This window comes from Tamandua tetradactyla, chromosome 2, assembly GCF_023851605.1.
Source record: "Tamandua tetradactyla isolate mTamTet1 chromosome 2, mTamTet1.pri, whole genome shotgun sequence".
In the NCBI taxonomy this organism is placed as follows: Eukaryota; Metazoa; Chordata; class Mammalia; order Pilosa; family Myrmecophagidae; genus Tamandua; species Tamandua tetradactyla.
Genome location: NC_135328.1, coordinates 135,730,183 through 135,747,427, shown reverse-complemented (window position 1 = coordinate 135,747,427; position 17,245 = coordinate 135,730,183). Strand labels below are relative to the sequence as shown.

The 17,245-nt window shown below is 38.0% G+C and overlaps 1 protein-coding gene across 1 annotated transcript in view; it reads left to right on the top strand.

The window, feature by feature from the left end:
• DNAH14 (dynein axonemal heavy chain 14) overlaps positions 1 to 17,245 on the top strand; it is a gene marked incomplete at its 5' end in the record, with an annotated part of 509,245 nt that overhangs the window by 471,271 nt on the left and 20,729 nt on the right. Inside the window, one exon of the mRNA XM_077129892.1 lies at positions 16,851 to 17,048. Coding sequence (XP_076986007.1) covers positions 16,851 to 17,048 — 198 coding nt within the window. The remainder of the gene's footprint in view (positions 1 to 16,850; positions 17,049 to 17,245) is intronic.

The following is a 17,245-nucleotide window of genomic DNA, read 5'->3' as shown; positions in this document are numbered from 1 at the left end:
CAAATGTCCATAGATGAGAGGGTCTATATCTGAGCACTCTATTTGATTCCATTGGTCGATATATCTATCTTTATGCCAATACCATGCTGTTTTGACCACTGTGGCTTCATAATATGCCTTAAAGTCAGGCAGCACGAGACCTCCAGCTTCGTTTTTTTTCCTCAAGATGTTTTTAGCAATTCGGGGCACCCTGCCCTTCCAGATAAATTTGCTTATTGGTTTTTCTATTTCTGAAAAATAAGTTGTTGGGATTTTGATTGGTATTGCATTGAATCTGTAAATCAATTTAGGTAGGATTGACATCTTAACTATATTTAGTCTTCCAATCCATGAACACGGTATGCCCTTCCATCTATTTAGGTCTTCTGTGATTTCTTTTAGCAGTTTTTTGTAGTTTTCTTTATATAGGTTTTTTGTCTCTTTAGTTAAATTTATTCCTAGGTATTTTATTCTTTTAGTTGCAATTGTAAATGGGATTCGTTTCTTGATTTCCCCCTCAGCTTGTTCATTACTAGTGTATAGAAATGCTACAGATTTTTGAATGTTGATCTTGTAACCTGCTACTTTGCTGTACTCATTTATTAGCTCTAGTAGTTTTGTTGTGGATTTTTCCGGGTTTTCGACGTATAGTATCATATCGTCTGCAAACAGTGATAGTTTTACTTCTTCCTTTCCAATTTTGATGCCTTGTATTTCTTTTTCTTGTATAATTGCTCTGGCTAGAACCTCCAACACAATGTTGAATAATAGTGGTGATAGTGGACATCCTTGTCTTGTTCCTGATCTTAGGGGGAAAGTTTTCAATTTTTCCCCATTGAGGATGATATTAGCTGTGGGTTTTTCATATATTCCCTCTATCATTTTAAGGAAGTTCCCTTGTATTCCTATCTTTTGAAGTGTTTTCAACAGGAAAGGATGTTGAATCTTGTCGAATGCCTTCTCTGCATCAATTGAGATGATCATGTGATTTTTCTGCTTTGATTTGTTGATATGGTGTATTACATTAATTGATTTTCTTATGTTGAACCATCCTTGCATACCTGGGATGAATCCTACTTGGTCATGATGTATAATTCTTTTAATGTGTTGTTGGATACGATTTGCTAGAATTTTATTGAGGATTTTTGCATCTGTATTCATTAGAGAGATTGGTCTGTAGTTTTCTTTTTTTGTAATATCTTTGCCTGGTTTTGGTATGAGGGTGATGTTGGCTTCATAGAATGAATTAGGTAGTTTTCCCTCCACTTCGATTTTTTTGAAGAGTTTGAAGAGAATTGGTACTAATTCTTTCTGGAACGTTTGGTAGAATTCACATGTGAAGCCATCTGGTCCTGGACTTTTCTTTTTAGGAAGCTTTTGAATGACTAATTCAATTTCTTTACTTGTGATTGGTTTGTTGAGGTCATCTATGTCTTCTTGAGTCAAAGTTGGTTGTTCATGTCTTTCCAGGAACCCGTCCATTTCCTCTAAATTGTTGTATTTATTAGCGTAAAGTTGTTCATAGTATCCTGTTATTACCTCCTTTATTTCTGTGAGGTCAGTAGTTATGTCTCCTCTTCCATTTCTGATCTTATTTATTTGCATCCTCTCTCTTCTTCTTTTTGTCAATCTTGCTAAGGGCCCATCAATCTTATTGATTTTCTCATAGAACCAACTTCTGGCCTTATTGATTTTCTCTATTGTTTTCATGTTTTCAATTTCATTTATTTGTGCTCTAATCTTTGTTATTTCTTTCCTTTTGCTTGCTTTGGGGTTAGCTTGCTGTTCTTTCTCCAGTTCTTCCAAATGGATAGTTAATTCCTGAATTTTTACCCTTTCTTCTTTTCTGATATAGGCATTTAGAGCAATAAATTTCCCTCTTAGCACTGCCTTTGCTGCGTCCCATAAGTTTTGATATGTTGTGTTTTCATTTTCATTCGCCTCGAGGTATTTGCTAATTTCTCTTGCAATTTCTTCTTTGACCCAGTCGTTGTTTAGGAGTGTGTTGTTGAGCCTCCACGTATTTGTGAATTTTCTGGTACTCTGCCTATTATTGATTTCCAACATCATTCCTTTATGGTCCGAGAAAGTGTTGTGTAAGATTTCAATCTTTTTAAATTTGTTAAGACTTGCTTTGTGACCCAGCATATGGTCTATCTTTGAGAATGATCCATGAGCACTTGAGAAAAAGGTGTATCCTGCTGTTGTGGGATGTAATGTCCTATAAATGTCTATTAAGTCTAGTTCATTTATAGTAATATTCAGATTCTCTATTTCTTTGTTGATCCTCTGTCTAGATGTTCTGTCCCTTGATGAGAGTGGTGAGTTGAAGTCTCCAACTATTATGGTATATGAGTCTATTTCCCTTTTCAGTGTTTGCAGTATATTCCTCACGTATTTTGGGGCATTCTGATTCGGTGCGTAAATATTTATGATTGTTATGTCTTCTTGTTTAATTGTTCCTTTTATTAGTATATAGTGTCCTTCTTTGTCTCTTTTAACTGTTTTACATTTGAAGTCTAATTTGTTGGATATTAGTATAGCCACTCCTGCTCTTTTCTGGTTGTTATTTGCATGAAATATCTTTTCCCAACCTTTCACTTTCAACCTATGTTTATCTTTGGGTCTAAGATGTGTTTCCTGTAGACAGCATATAGAAGGATCCTGTTTTTTAATCCATTCTGCCAATCTATGTCTTTTGATTGGGGAATTCAGTCCATTGACATTTAGTGTTATTACTGTTTGGATAATATTTTCCTCTAACATTTTGCCTTTTGTATTATATATATCATATCTGATTTTCCTTCTTTCTACACTCTTTTCCATATCTCTCTCTTCTGTCTTTTTGTATCTGACTCTAGTGCTCCCTTTAGTATTTCTTGCAGAGCTGGTCTCTTGGTCACAAATTCTTTCAGTGACTTTTTGTCTGAGAATGTTTTAATTTCTCCCTCATTTTTGAAGGATAATTTTGCTGGATATAGGAGTCTTGGTTGGCAGTTTTTCTCTTTTAGTATTTTAAATATATCATCCCACTGTCTTCTAGCTTCCATGGTTTCTGCTGAGAAGTCTACACAAAATCTTATTGGGTTTCCCTTGTATGTAATGGATTGTTTTTCTCTTGCTGCTTTCAAGATCTTCTCTTTCTCTTTGACCTCTGACATTCTAACTAGTAAGTGTCTTGGAGAACGCCTATTTGGGTCTAATCTCTTTGGGGTGCGCTGCACTTCTTGGATCTGTAATTTTAGGTCTTTCATAAGAGTTGGGAAATTTTCAGTGATAATTTCTTCCATTAGTTTTTCTCCTCCTTTTCCCTTCTCTTCTCCTTCTGGGACACCCACAACACGTATATTTGTGCGGTTCATATTGTCCTTGAGTTCCCTGATACCCTGTTCAAATTTTTCCATTCTTTTCCCTATAGTTTCTGTTTCTTTTTGGAATTCAGATGTTCCATCCTCCAAATCACTAATTCTATCTTCTGTCTCTTTAAATCTATCATTGTAGCTATCCATTATTTTTTCTATGTTTGCTACTTTATCCTTCACTTCCATAAGTTCTGCGATTTGTTTTTTCAGTTTTTCTATTTCTTCTTTATGTTCAGCCCATGTCCTCTTCATGTCCTCCCTCAATTTATCGATTTCATTTTTGAAGAGGTTTTCCATTTCTGTTCGTATATTCAGCATTAGTTGTCTCAGCTCTTGTGTCTCATTTGAGCTATTGGTTTGTTCCTTTGACTGAGCCATATTCTCAATCTTTTGAGCGTGGACAGTTATCTTCTGCTGCTGGCGTCTGGGCATTTATTCAGATTTCTCTTGGTGTTGGACCCAGCAAGGTTGTAATATTTTTCTGTGAAATCTCTGGGTTCTGTTTTTCTTATCCTGCCCAGTAGGTGGCGCTCGTGGCACCCGTTTGTCTGCGGGTCCCACCAGTAAAAGGTGCTGTGGGACCTTAAACTTTGGAAAACTCTCGCCGTCCTGGGGGTTCGCTAGCCGAAGTGGCTTGAGCCGGCCCGGGGTCCGAACACAGGGAGGGTTGCTGGTCGCCGCAGCCAGGGAAAGAGCCCGTCCGAATTTCCTAGTCGGCCCTGGGCAACAAGCGTGGCGGGAGGGCGCCAGCGGCAGCGGCCCGCCCGAGAGAGTGCACGTTCCCCAGGAGTCACGGGTTTGGAAGGGGCCTCCCCCACCCGTCACCGTTCTCCGCGGCCTGGGGGTTTCCGATCCAATTCTCTCAGTTGGTCCGGGGGCTGCGCGTGGTGTGGGCGCCAGCCGTCTTTGTTTCAGGGGACCGCCTCTCCAATTCTCCCAGCCGGCCCGGGAAGGGGGAAGGGAGTAACTCCGGCCGCTTGCCACCCCGCCCGGTAAGGCCCGCGCGCCTCGGCGATCTCACCCGAGCTGCTTCTCTCAGCCAGCCAGCCGTTCCAGGATGGGGTACGCTGTCTTTTTTTATCTCTGTTGTGGCTTTGGGCGCTTTCTGTATCGTTTCTACTCCCCTAGTAGGTGTCCTGGAGAAGAAACTAAGATCCGCGCGTCTTACTAAGCCGCCATCTTCCAGGAAGTCCTCCCCTTCTTTTTTCAATGGTTTCCCATCTACCTTTTTGTTTTTCCTGTTCAGCCATTGCAGATACTAAAATTTTGGCTATTTTTTGTTTTGGACTGCGTGGTCCCAGGGTCATCTCTGTTATTAAAAGTCTTTTGGGCAATCTCTATCAGTTTGGACAGCACTTTACCCTCAAATCCTTCTAATTTCTGTAGCTTTTTTCTTATATCTGGGGCCAAAAAAAAGACAAATGCTATATTTATGGCTCACCTATTTTCAGGCGCCTCTGGATCTATAGGGGTGTACAAGCAGTATGCCTCCAGGAGGCACTCAAAGAAAGCGGCCAGAGATTCATCCAGCTTTTGTAGTTTCGCTTACCAAAGATAAGTTGGTCGGCTTTTTGGCCGCTGCTCTTATTCCCTGGAGCAGAGTCTGGCAATACCGATCGAGAGCCTCCTTACCGCTATCAGTGTTGGGGTCCCATCTGGGACAGGTGGAGGGGAACACAGCCTCTAATCAGGTTGATTCAGTAGTAAGTTGTCCATCAGATCCAAGAATTAACTTTCTTGCCCCTCTCCTGACTCTGTTTCATTTCTTGGAGGTGAAGAGGGCCTGGAGGAGCTGTTGGCAGCCATTCCAGGTGGGCTGGTGGGTAAAAAAGACAGTCTCTAAGAAGGAGATGAGCCCTTGGGGCTTTTCAAGAGAAAGAGGGATTCTGGTTTTTCCAGTTTTACAGGTCGCTAGAGGAAAGGGGGACATAGACCATGAAAGGTGGGTGGTCATGCCCCGGGGAAGGGCCAACCTGCCTCAAGGGTAAAATTGGAGCACTGGAAGAATCCAGAGAAGGGTGCTAAGCAGAGCTACTTCTGGTGGGGGGGGGGGCGCTGAAGGTCACCTCCTGGCTATTAGAAGGGCTGGTTGCCGCCTCTTGGCCATTTCTCCCCTCTGGTCTTACAGGGGGCAGAGGGGCTGTTGAGTATGGGGGAGGGTCCATCAAGAGCGGATCCTCTGGTGGCCCTGTCAGTACTGGGACCACGTTAGTCTTTTCTTTTTGAGACGTTTTTATTAAGAGGGCCGTTTTCATTCTGGGGGGGTCTTTCTTTTTTGGAATCCAGGCAACACCATAACCACTTGGGTTTTTCTGTTAAAATTTTAATCCAAATTAGTATATAGGGGATTTGATCATGGTGGCCTGGATCACCAAAAATCGTCCTTTGGACTTTATAAGCTATAGATAGGTCTTTGGTTCCCTCAGCAGGCCACCCAGAACCAAAAGTGGCCACTCCTCTGAGCAGAATTTTTCCAAGTCTAAGGCATTGACAGGGGCTCTGTAGTCTCTGGCCTTCCACTGAAATTCCTGGAAATTTCAAAAAACATTAAAGGGGAGTACAGGCATGAACTTGACTGACCCATGGCAATTATGACAAGAACAACACAGAGTGTGACGAGACCAACAATTGAGAGGAGGGACAAAATGAACCAAGACAAACAAAGCATTATCCCTAATTGATTCCTAACCAAAATCCTGGGCAACGTCTTGCTCTGGGACTGGACCTTGGAAGTAATGCTGCATCCAACCTACCAGAGTTCCTCACTGGATCCAATAACAGACCTGTATTCACCAGTGAGGTTTCCATAAATAGATGACTCCACCAGATTTTGTGTAATTTCTGAGGATCCTGTAGAACCAGCCTGGTCCCTTGTCCTTGCCTGGGGCAGAGGAACAGGGCCTTCCAGTAGGCTAGACTTCAGTTCCAGGGGTGATCCCAGATGGTGGTCACCAGATGTCCCATTAGAGATGATCTCGCTGGGGCCTCCAAATGTTGTGGGGTGCACCGAAAGAGAGACCACACAATTCAAAACTGTAAGCCAATTTGGAGTCTTTATTAGCCAGCCAGCGACTGCCTCAGAAACCTTCAAGAAGGAAGATTCAGAGAGCAGCAGCCAGAGGTTTTCAAGGTGTGCTTATAAAGGCTAAAATCATGTTGTGGTTTTGCAGTTGCTAGCAAGCAAGCATGATCATAGAAGCAAAAAAAAATGCCGTTAGCTGTTGCCAAAACACATCCCATTCCCTCAGTTCCCTAACATTGGTTATTGTTTAACTCTTGGGGACATTCCACCCCAATGTTGTGGGGACTTTCCCTGCTTGGGCCTGATTGATTGCTCCTGCTTGGGCCTGATTGATTGCTCCTGGCCCTCCACAAACTTGGCCAGGTGGTGGTGCCCATTTGTCTGGTTGGGCAACTGCTGCCCTGTCTGTTGCTATGAGGACATTTCATAGAATTAAGTCATAATCACATTGGCTGCATCCACAACTGATTCCATTTGTAATCAGCCAAGGGGAGTGTCTTCTGCAATGAGTGATGTTTAATCTAATCAATAGAAGGTTTTTAAGGAGGATTCAGTAGAGACAGATTTCCTTCCTGCTTTGGCTGGTGAGCCTCTCCTGTGGAGTTTGTCCAGACCCTCCATTGGAGTCATCAGCTTCATAGCCTACCCTACAGATTTTGGACTTTGTGTTCCCATGGTTATGTGAAGCACTTCTATAAATTTTATATTTATAGATACTGCCTATTGATTCTATTTCCCTAGAGAACCCTAACCAATACAGAAACCTAGCACTCAAATAATATGAAGCTCTGAGAAGAAAATGGAATAGATGAAGAAAAATAAACTAAGAAGAAAGTTGTTTTCCATAAAATGATCAAGGTTGTGTTTATGTTATGAAAATCCTTACTATTTCAGTTAAGATTTTGTGGAAAAGATACACATTTAAGCATAAACTGGAAAATTCTTGAATTCCTACCTTGTAGAGTAAGTTATCAAAGAATGGTGATGGCATTAGATTTGTCATCTACCTCACTAATTAGAAGGTAGTGGAATAATATCTAGAGAATCTAAGAAAAAAAGACTGCACACTAAGAATCTTGCTCCCAGCCAAGATGTATTCACTCTGTCAATGTGAAAGAAGAATATTTGCATATTGCTAGGATTAAATGATATCCTCTATCTGTGGAAATTGCTTGGTTAAGGTCTGTCATTATATCCAAATTAATCAGAACAGAGTCCCAAAATAAAGAAAAATGCAACAGACGGAAACTGTGGTGAGCATAAGCTTCTCAATACACTGTTAATAATAAACTGCTAAAGGTGAGTAATCTAAGTACTAAATATAGATTATTTACAAGGTAGAGTAATGCTATGAGAAAAATTCCTTTAATAGTCTTGAACTAAAAGTACTAAACTATTTTAACAATTAAAAAAAGTACTAAATATATAACAATTATATGTTTCCTGCTGTCAGGAGACATATAATTAAATAGGGGAGAGTAAAAGGCTTCCATAGTTTTCATGTGAGGAAAGAAGAAAGGACACAAAACTTGGGAAGTAAAGATTTTCTAAATGTTTCATCTTAATACTAGACTTAAGGTTTGGGAGAGCATGGAAAGGAGTGGGAAAACAGCACATTGATGGGAAAATAAAATCTTCATTCAAATAAGGAAATAAGCATTTTAATATGAATTTAAGGAAAAGAAAAGTGACCCTCAACAGAAACAGCATAATGTCTAAATTAACAAAACAGAAAAGGGAAAACAATAATTTGATCATACTATTAAAACTATAAAGGGGGAAAGAAGCAATAAAGTAAAATAATAACCTAACAAAATGGAAGGAATATCATCAGCCAGTATATTAAATATAAAAGGACTTCATTCCCCTTAGTCATTATATTAAATATAGATGGACCCCATTTCCTATCTTAAAAAAAAGACTATCAGATTGTGTTACAAAACAAACAAAACCCTAGAAATGTGCAATTTACATGAAAAACACAGTAATGAAGGCAGATGGAAACTATCAAGAAATTTAAAATAGAAGGAAAAAAGGAATCACAATATTGAACAATGAAGAATTTAAGGTTAAGAGCACCAAACAGTAGACAGAAAGAATTTATGAAGAAGATATAATGGACATGAAAATAGTTAACATTTATAGAGTGCCTATTGCCAGGCATGGCTTTAAATGCTTTATGGATTGATTGATCTAAATCTCAAAACTATCTTGCAAAGAAGATACTCATATCCATTTAACAGTTGAAATACAGTGAAATTGTAGAAGGGGTACTTCCAAATCTGGGTTCCTTCTGTGGCATAGTCAATAAAAGTCACACTGAAGGAGGATGAGGAGAAAAAAGGTTTGTTTATGCCAGCAGAAGGACTGGGTATATTTCCCAAAACAACTTTCACAAAGTGATTTTTCAATTGGCTTCTGTACTCTTCAGAGACAAAGAAAGATAATCATCTCAGTTAACAGGTACCAGACCTCTGGAGAAATTTCAGTTATTTCCTATTTCCTTCAGGATTTACATACTTTGTGACACCTGGGAAAGGTGCTTCCCAATCTAGAGAGAGAGAGATGAAAGGCTTATTCATATCTGGGAGCTCTGGGGTAATGATTGAAACTTATGCAGGTCTGGTGCAGGTTTTACATTTACATACTGCTGCAGATTTTACATTTACATGTTGCTCCTTTGTGAGACTAAGAGATCTCATTACAATCTATTTCCAACTTTGAAGGTTACATTTAAAGGCTACTATTACAATTTCCAGCTTGCTTACAGTTTTAAGATTACATTTTAAAAGTTACTGTTCCAAAAGAAAGATAGATATTAAAGATTGAGATGGTATAATCTAGGAATGCCTAGAGTGTATAATGATAATGACTAAATGTACAAATTTAAAAATGTTTTTGCATGAGGAAGAACAAAGGAATGTCATTACTGCAGGGTGCTGAAAATAGATGGTAATTAATATTTTAAAATTTCAACTTATGTGTGAAATTAAATAAAAAATGTTTATTTGGTACAAAATTTGTATTTTGACTAGTGCATCTCCTAATATAACTTATGTAGATAGTTGGTTGAACAACATAAGCACATGGAACCTTGGGTAGGAAATTAGATTTTATTGGTTTGTCCAGAGTGATGCCCCGATGAATCCCAGAGTGATTTGATCAGTGAGTGGAAAACTATTTGCAAAGTCCTCTTTGGGGAATGGTGAGAACAGGGGAAAACTTAAACTCCCCAAGTTGAATTATTGGTATTCTCACAAACAGTGCAGACAACCAAAGCTATAAGCTGAGCCCCGTCTTGGGGTTTGTTCACATGAAACTTAACCCCACAAAGGATAGGTCAAGCCTACTTAAAATTAGGCCTAAGAGTCACCCCCAAGAGAACTTCTTTTGTTGCTCAGATGTGGCCTCTCTCTCCAGCCAATACGACAAGCAAACTCACCACTCTCCCCCTGTGTACGTGGGACATGACTCCCGGGGTGTGGACCTTCCTGGCAACGTGGGACAGAGATCCTAGAATGAGCTGACACTCAGCATCAAGGGATTGAGAAAAATTCTAGAATGAGCTGAGACCCAGCATCAAGGGATTGAGAAAACCTTCTTGACCAAAAGGGGGAAGAGTGAAATGAGATAAAGTGTCAATGGCTGAGAGATTCCAAACAGAGTCGAGAGGTTATCCTGGAGGTTATTCTTATGCATTAAGTAGATATCACCTTGTTATCCAAGATGTAATGGAGAGGCTGAAGGGAACTGCCTGAAAATGTAGAGCTTTGTTCCAGTAGCCATGCTTCTTGATGTTGATTGTATAATGATATAGCTTTCACAATGTGACTGTGTGATTGTGAAAACCTTGTGTCTGATGCTCCTTTTATCTACCTTGTCAACAGACAAGTAGAACATATGGAATAAAAATAAATAATAGGGGGAACAAATGTTAAAATAAATTCAGTTTGAAATGCTAGTGATCAATGAAAGGGAGGGGTAAGGGGTATGGTATGTAAATTTTTTTCTTTTTCTGTTTTTGTTTTATTTTTCTGTTGTCTTTTTATTTCTTTTTCTGAATTGATGCAAATGTTCTAAGAAATGATCATGATGATGAATATGCAACTATGTGATGATATTGTGAATTACTGATTATATATGTAGAATGGAATGCGTTTCTTTCTTGTAATTTTTTTAATTAATAAAAATTATTTTTAAAAAAAGCTTCATATTGGCAGGGCAAGAAACAGAAAAAAAACTGAAAAAATTCTGATCAGTTAAGCAGAACCTATGCTAGAGGTCTAGAATAAATTGAACTGAATGTCAAAGAACAGATAGAGAACAAAGCCATACAGAAAGAAAATCCTAGCTAAAAGAGTGAAAACAACCTCCAGAATAAGCTAACTGAGGAAATCAAATGCTTAGATGCCCATAAAAAATAATGAGTCATGCTAGGAAAATTGAAAATATGACCCCGTCAAAGGAACAAACCAATACTTCAGAAGAGATTCAGGTGTTGAAAAACTAATTCAAGATGTTTGAACAGACATGCAAAATCTCATAAAAAATCAAATCAATGACTTGAGGAAGGATATGAAGAAGACATTGGGTGAACACAAAAAAGAACTTGAAAGTCTGAAAAAGTGAATTGCACAATTTATAGGGATGAAAGGCACAATAGAAGAGTTGAAAAAACAATGGAAACCCACAATAGATTTGAAAAGGCAGTAGAAAGGATTACTAAACTAGAGGGCACAACATCTGGAATCTGACACACAAAAGAAAATATAGGGAAAAGAATGGAAAAATATGAGCAGGGTCTCAGGGAATTGAATGACAACATGAAGTGCATGAATATACATGTGATGGCTGTTCCAGAAGGAGAAGAGAAGAGGAAAGGAGCTGTTCCAGTTTGCTAGCTGCTGGAATGCAATGTATCAGAAACAAAAAGGTTTTAAAAGGGGGGAATTTAATAAGTTGAAGTTTGCAGTTCAAAAGCCATGAAAATGTCCAAATTAAAGCAAGAGTATGGAAATATCAAATCTAAGGCAGCCAGGGAAAGATACCTTCAAGAAGACTGAAGAAGTTCAGGATTTCTCTCTCAACTGGAAAGGTACATGACAAACATGGCAACTTATACTAGCTTTCTCTCTGGGCTTGTTTCATGAACTCCCTCAGGAACACTTTCCTTCTTCATCTCCAAAGGTCTCTGGCTGTGTGGACTCTCATGGTTCTTGTAGCTCTGAAGCTTTTTAAGAAATGTTTCCACTTTTAAAGGATTCCAGTATACTAATCAAGACCCACCTGGAATGGGTGGAGTCACATATCCTTCCATTCAAAGATTAATACCCACAATTGGGTGTGTCACATCTCCATGGAGAAAATCTAATCAAGTTTCCAATCTAGAATACTGCATAGGGAATAAAAGAAATGGCTGCCTCCACAAGATGGATTCAGATTAAAGAATGGCTTTTCTAGGGTATATAATCCTGTCAAACTGGCATAGAAGCAGAAGGATTAATGGAGGAAATGATCACTGAAAATTTCCTATGTCTGGTGAAAGACATGAAATTACAGATCCAAAAAGTGCAGCATACCCCAAATAGAATAGATCCAAATAGATGTATTCCAAGACAATTACAAATCACATTGGCAAATGTCTGAGACACAAAGAGAATTTTGAAAGCAGCAAAATAAATCAATCCATCACATGTGAGGAAACTCAATAAGACTGTAGATTTCTTAGCAGAAACCATGGAGGTGAGAAGACCTCCATGATATGATATATTTAAGATTCTGAAACAGAAAACTTGCCAATCAAGAATTCTATACCCAGCAAAAACTGTTCTTCAAAAATGAAGGGGGCGTGTGCCATGGTGGCTCAGCAGGCAGAGTTCTTGCCTGTCATGCTGGAGACCCAGGTTCAATTCCCAGTGCATGCCCATGCAAAAAAACAAAATGATGGGGGGATTAAAATATTTTCTGACAAACAATCACTGAGATAATTTGTGACTAAGAGAACAGCTCTACAGGGAATACTAAATGGAGCATTTCAGGCTAAGAAGAAAAGACAGGAGAGCAAGGTCAGGAGAAGCATGGAGAAATGTAGACTTTCAATAAAGGTAAAAAGAGAAAAAAAAAGATATGACATATAAATGCAAAAGACAGAATAGTAAAAGAAAGTACTGCCTTTACAGTAATAACACTAAATGTTAATGGATTAAATTCCTCAATCAAAAGACATAAACTAGCAGGATGGATTAAAAAACAGGACCCATCTATATGCTTTCTACAGGAGACTCAATTTAGACCCAAGGACAAAAATAGGTTGAAAGTGAAAGATTGGGAAAAATATATTTCATTCAAACGACAACCAGAAAAGAGCAAGCATAGCTATGCTAATATCTGACAAATTAGACTTCAAATGCAAACCATTAAAAGAGACAAAGAATGACATTATGTATTAATAAAATGAACAATTCAACAAGAAGACAAAACAATCATAAATATCTATTCACTGCGTCAGAGTGTTCCAAAATACATGAAGCAAACATTGACAACACTGGAGGGAGAAGTTGACACCTCTACCATAATAGTTGGAGACTTCAATACCCAACTCTCATCAATGGATAAAACATCTAGATAGAAGATAAATAAGGAAACAGAAATTCTTATTAATATGATAAATGAACTAGACTTAACAGACATTTACAGTACATTACATCCCACAACAGCATGATACACATTTTTTTCAAGTGCTTATGGATCATTCTCAAGGATAGACTATATGCTGGGTCACAAAGCAAGTCTTAATAAATTTTAAAATATTTAAATTATACAAAACACTTTCTTGGATCATAATGGAATGAAGTTGAAAATCAATAACAGGCAGAGGGCCAGAAAATTCACAAATATATGGAGGCTAAACAACACACTCTTAAACAAACAGTGGATTGAGGAAGAAATTATAAGAGAAATCATTAAATATCTCGAGGCAAATGGAAATGAAAACACAATATATTGAAATTTATGGGATGCAACCAAGGCAGTGCTGAGAGGGAAATTTAATGCCTACATTAAGAAAAGAAGAAGGGGGAGTGGAAGGAAAGTTCAGTGGTAGAATCCCAACCTGCCATGTGAGAGACCCAGGTTCAATTCCTGGCCTCCTGTGCACTAACCCCCGAAAAAATATATATAATCAACAAATGGTGCTACAATAATGGAATAGATACATGTAAAACAAAGAATGAATTGTGACCACCACCATACAGCATAGAAAGAAAAAAATTGAAGAATTAGCTGTTCACTTGGGAGAATAGAGAAAGAACAGCAAACTAACCCCAAAGCAAGTCAAAGGAAAGAAATAACAAAGATTAGAGCAAAAATAAATGAAATTGAGAACATGAAAACAATTGAGAAAATCAATAAAACCAGAAGTTGGTTCTATGAGAAAATCAATAAGATTGATGGGTGGGCCCTTAGCAAGATTGACAAAAAGAAGAGAGAGGATGCAAATAAATAAGATCAGAAATGGAAGAGGAGACATAACTACTGACCTCACAGAAATAAAGGAGGTAATTACAGGATACTATGAACAACTTTATGCTAATAAATACAACAATGTAGATGAAATGGACAACTTCCTAGAAAGGCATGAACAACCAACTTTGACTCAAGAAGAAATAGACGACCTCAACAAACCAATCACAAGTAAACAGATTGAATCTGTCACTGATAAGCTCCCAAAAAAGAAAAGCCCATGACCAGATGGCTTCACATGTGAATTCTACCAAGCATTCAAGAAAGAATTAGTACCAATCCTGCTCACACTCTTCCAAAAAATTGAAGAGGTTGGGAAACTACTTAACTCAATATCACCCTAATACCAAGGCCAGACAAAGATACTGCAAGAATATTACAGACCAATTTCTTTAATGAATATGGATGCAAAAATCCTCAACAAAATACTTGCAAATTGAATCCAGCTGCACATTAAAAGAATTGTACACTATGACCAAGAGGGATTTATTTCAGGTATGTGAGGCTGGTTCAACACAAGAAAATCAATTAATGTAATACACCATATCAATAAGTCAAAGTGGAAAAATCACATGATCATCTCAATTGATGTAGAAAAGGCATTTGACAAATTCAACATCCTTTCTTGATGAAAACACTTCAATTGATAAAAGAGAAAGAACTTCTCCAACATGATAAAGGGAATATATGAAAAACCACAGCAAGCATCATCCTCAATGGGGAAAGACCAAAAGCTTTCCCTCTAAGATCAGGAACAAGACAAGGATGCCTACTGTCACCATTGTTATTCAATATTGTGCTGGAAGTTCTAGCCAAAGCAATTAGACAAGAAAAAGAAATAAAAAGGATCCAAATGGGAAAGGAAGAAGTAAAACTCTCACTGTTTGCAGATGACATGATAGTATATGTTGAAAATCCAAAAAAAATCTATAGCAATGCTACTAGAGCTAATAAACGAGTACAACAAAGTGCAGGGCACAAGACCAGCATCCAAAAATCAGTAGTGATTCCTTTCACTAGTGATGAGCAATCTGAGGAGTAAATCAAGAAAAAAATTCCATTTACAATAGCAACCAAAGAATCAAGTGTTTAGAAATAAATTTAACAAAGGACACAAAAGACCTATGCACAGAAAACTACAAGAAATTTCTAACAGAAATCATGGAAGACCTTAATATAAGGAAAAACAAACTAAATAAATGGAAGACTAGATATAATTAAGATGTCAGTTTTACCCAATTTGATTTATAGATTCAACACAATACCAATTAAAATCCCAACAACTTACTTTGCAGAAATAAAAAAAAAACAACAATAACCAAATTTATCTGGAAGGGCTGGATGCCCCAAATAGCTAAAGATATCTTGAACAGGAAAAATGAAGTGGGAGGTCTCACACTACCTGAATCTAAAGCATATTACAAAGCTACAGTTTTCAGAAATAGACCCTCTCATCTACAGACAATTGATCTTTGAAAAGAAAAAGTATCCCAATTGCACCATGTTGAGTTGGTGTTGTACAGAATTTAACAGCCATATTGGTCTAGAAATGTTAAGCTTATTTTTTTCCATTTGCATAGGGATAACACACTGTATTAAATACATAAGGTCTTTTCTACATGGGTTTGATTACATAAACTAATAACATATTCTCTAAACAATGAAAAAAAGTTAGTGTTACAAGGTTAACTTGCCTAATCAGCTAGTGGAACTTGCTTCAAGCAAAGACAGGCTTCAGAATTTGTGCTCTCAGCACAATTCTGAATTGTATCAAAATATCTCAGAATTTAGATACAATATGGTATCTAAATTCGTCCAGACAATAGCACGTTCTAGCTAAATGTATAAATTGAAATTCCTAGAAATGTAAAGAGAATGTAATTTTATATGTGTATATATATATATATATATATATATATATATATACACATTTATTTATATGATAAACTAGCATTTGAGGAAGGAAGGGAGCAAGGGAGGGAGGGATGGTGGGTTGCAGGATAATTGCTTCCCAGGTTCTTGGCCATGCCACAAGAAAGCATTCAGGGGCACAGCACAGCATAGACTAAACAGGCAGAAAATTTATTGAGAACACATGTGAGAGGACATGTCTCACAAAGACAGAGGTGAGGGAGGCAAAGCGCAGTATGTAATGTGGGGCCATTTGCTTCTATAGATTGGCTTTACTTATTCCCCCTCCCCCTTCCTTGTTGAGGGCTTTTTCTTCTACCCTCCTTCTCTCCAGGGCAGTGCTGGTGGTACATGATGCATTTGGTGAGCTGGTTTGTTCTACCCTTCTCTGTAGATGACTCAGGTGGGGGTCATTTGGTTCCAGATGGGTCCTCTGCTGCCAGGTATTTTTTGTAAGTGGGTAGCCCCCAGGAAGGTGTCCGTCGGGACAGGGACCTTCTCAACCTTAATCAACTGTCCTTGTTCAAAGGAGTCTCTCCCCTCTTAGAAATCTGTTCTAGCCTGCCTTAGAAGGAAGGAAAGAAGAGAAAGGAAGAAAAAAAGAAGGAAGGGAAAGATGAGAGAGTTTGAGGACATAGGGAGGTTAGAATGAGAGGGAGGGGGAGAGAAGAAAGAATGAAATCAACTAATGTGCATATCTTCACCTAGAATATCTGTGTAAGGATACCCAAGAAACTGCTAACAGTGATTGCCTCAAGGGAGGGGATCTGCTGGCTAGAATAGGAGGCTGGAGAGAATTTACTTTCCCTTGTTTATCCTTTTTTAACTTTTGAATTAAGTACCATGTGCTTGTTTTCTCTATTCAAAAATAAATAAATAGTACGTTTGATCAACATTAGCAAAAAAGAATTAATTGATAAAATGTATACCCTTTTCTTACTAATTTCTGTATATTTTTAAGAGAAAATATATGTGGCTGCTTGAGAGTTGTTGATTTCATATTAAAATATCAGAATAAGCAAAAAATATGTACTGAATTTGTGAATTTTTCCCAGTTTGCCATAAAGATACTGGAAAATGTCCTGATGGTACAGCCCAATATTCCATGGCGGGCATTGCGTTACCTGATTGGGAGAGTGATTTACGGAGGCCGGGTGACTGACAGCTGGGACAGGCAATGCCTAAAGACCCTTCTCTACAGATTTTTTAATCCTGAAGTGCTAAAAGTAAATTTCAGTTTCTCTAGTGATGAGGTAAAGAAAGAATTTATTTTCTTACATTATCTGATTTTTAACTGAACATTGTTGCATTGTTTAAAATCTATATTTAAACAAAATTTAATGTTCATTTTAATGACTTTTATTGACTTTCAATGTGCCAAAAGTAATTTACCCATCACTGTATAAATACAGCATTACTTTGGGCAGCAAATAAAGAGAATGATAAAGAA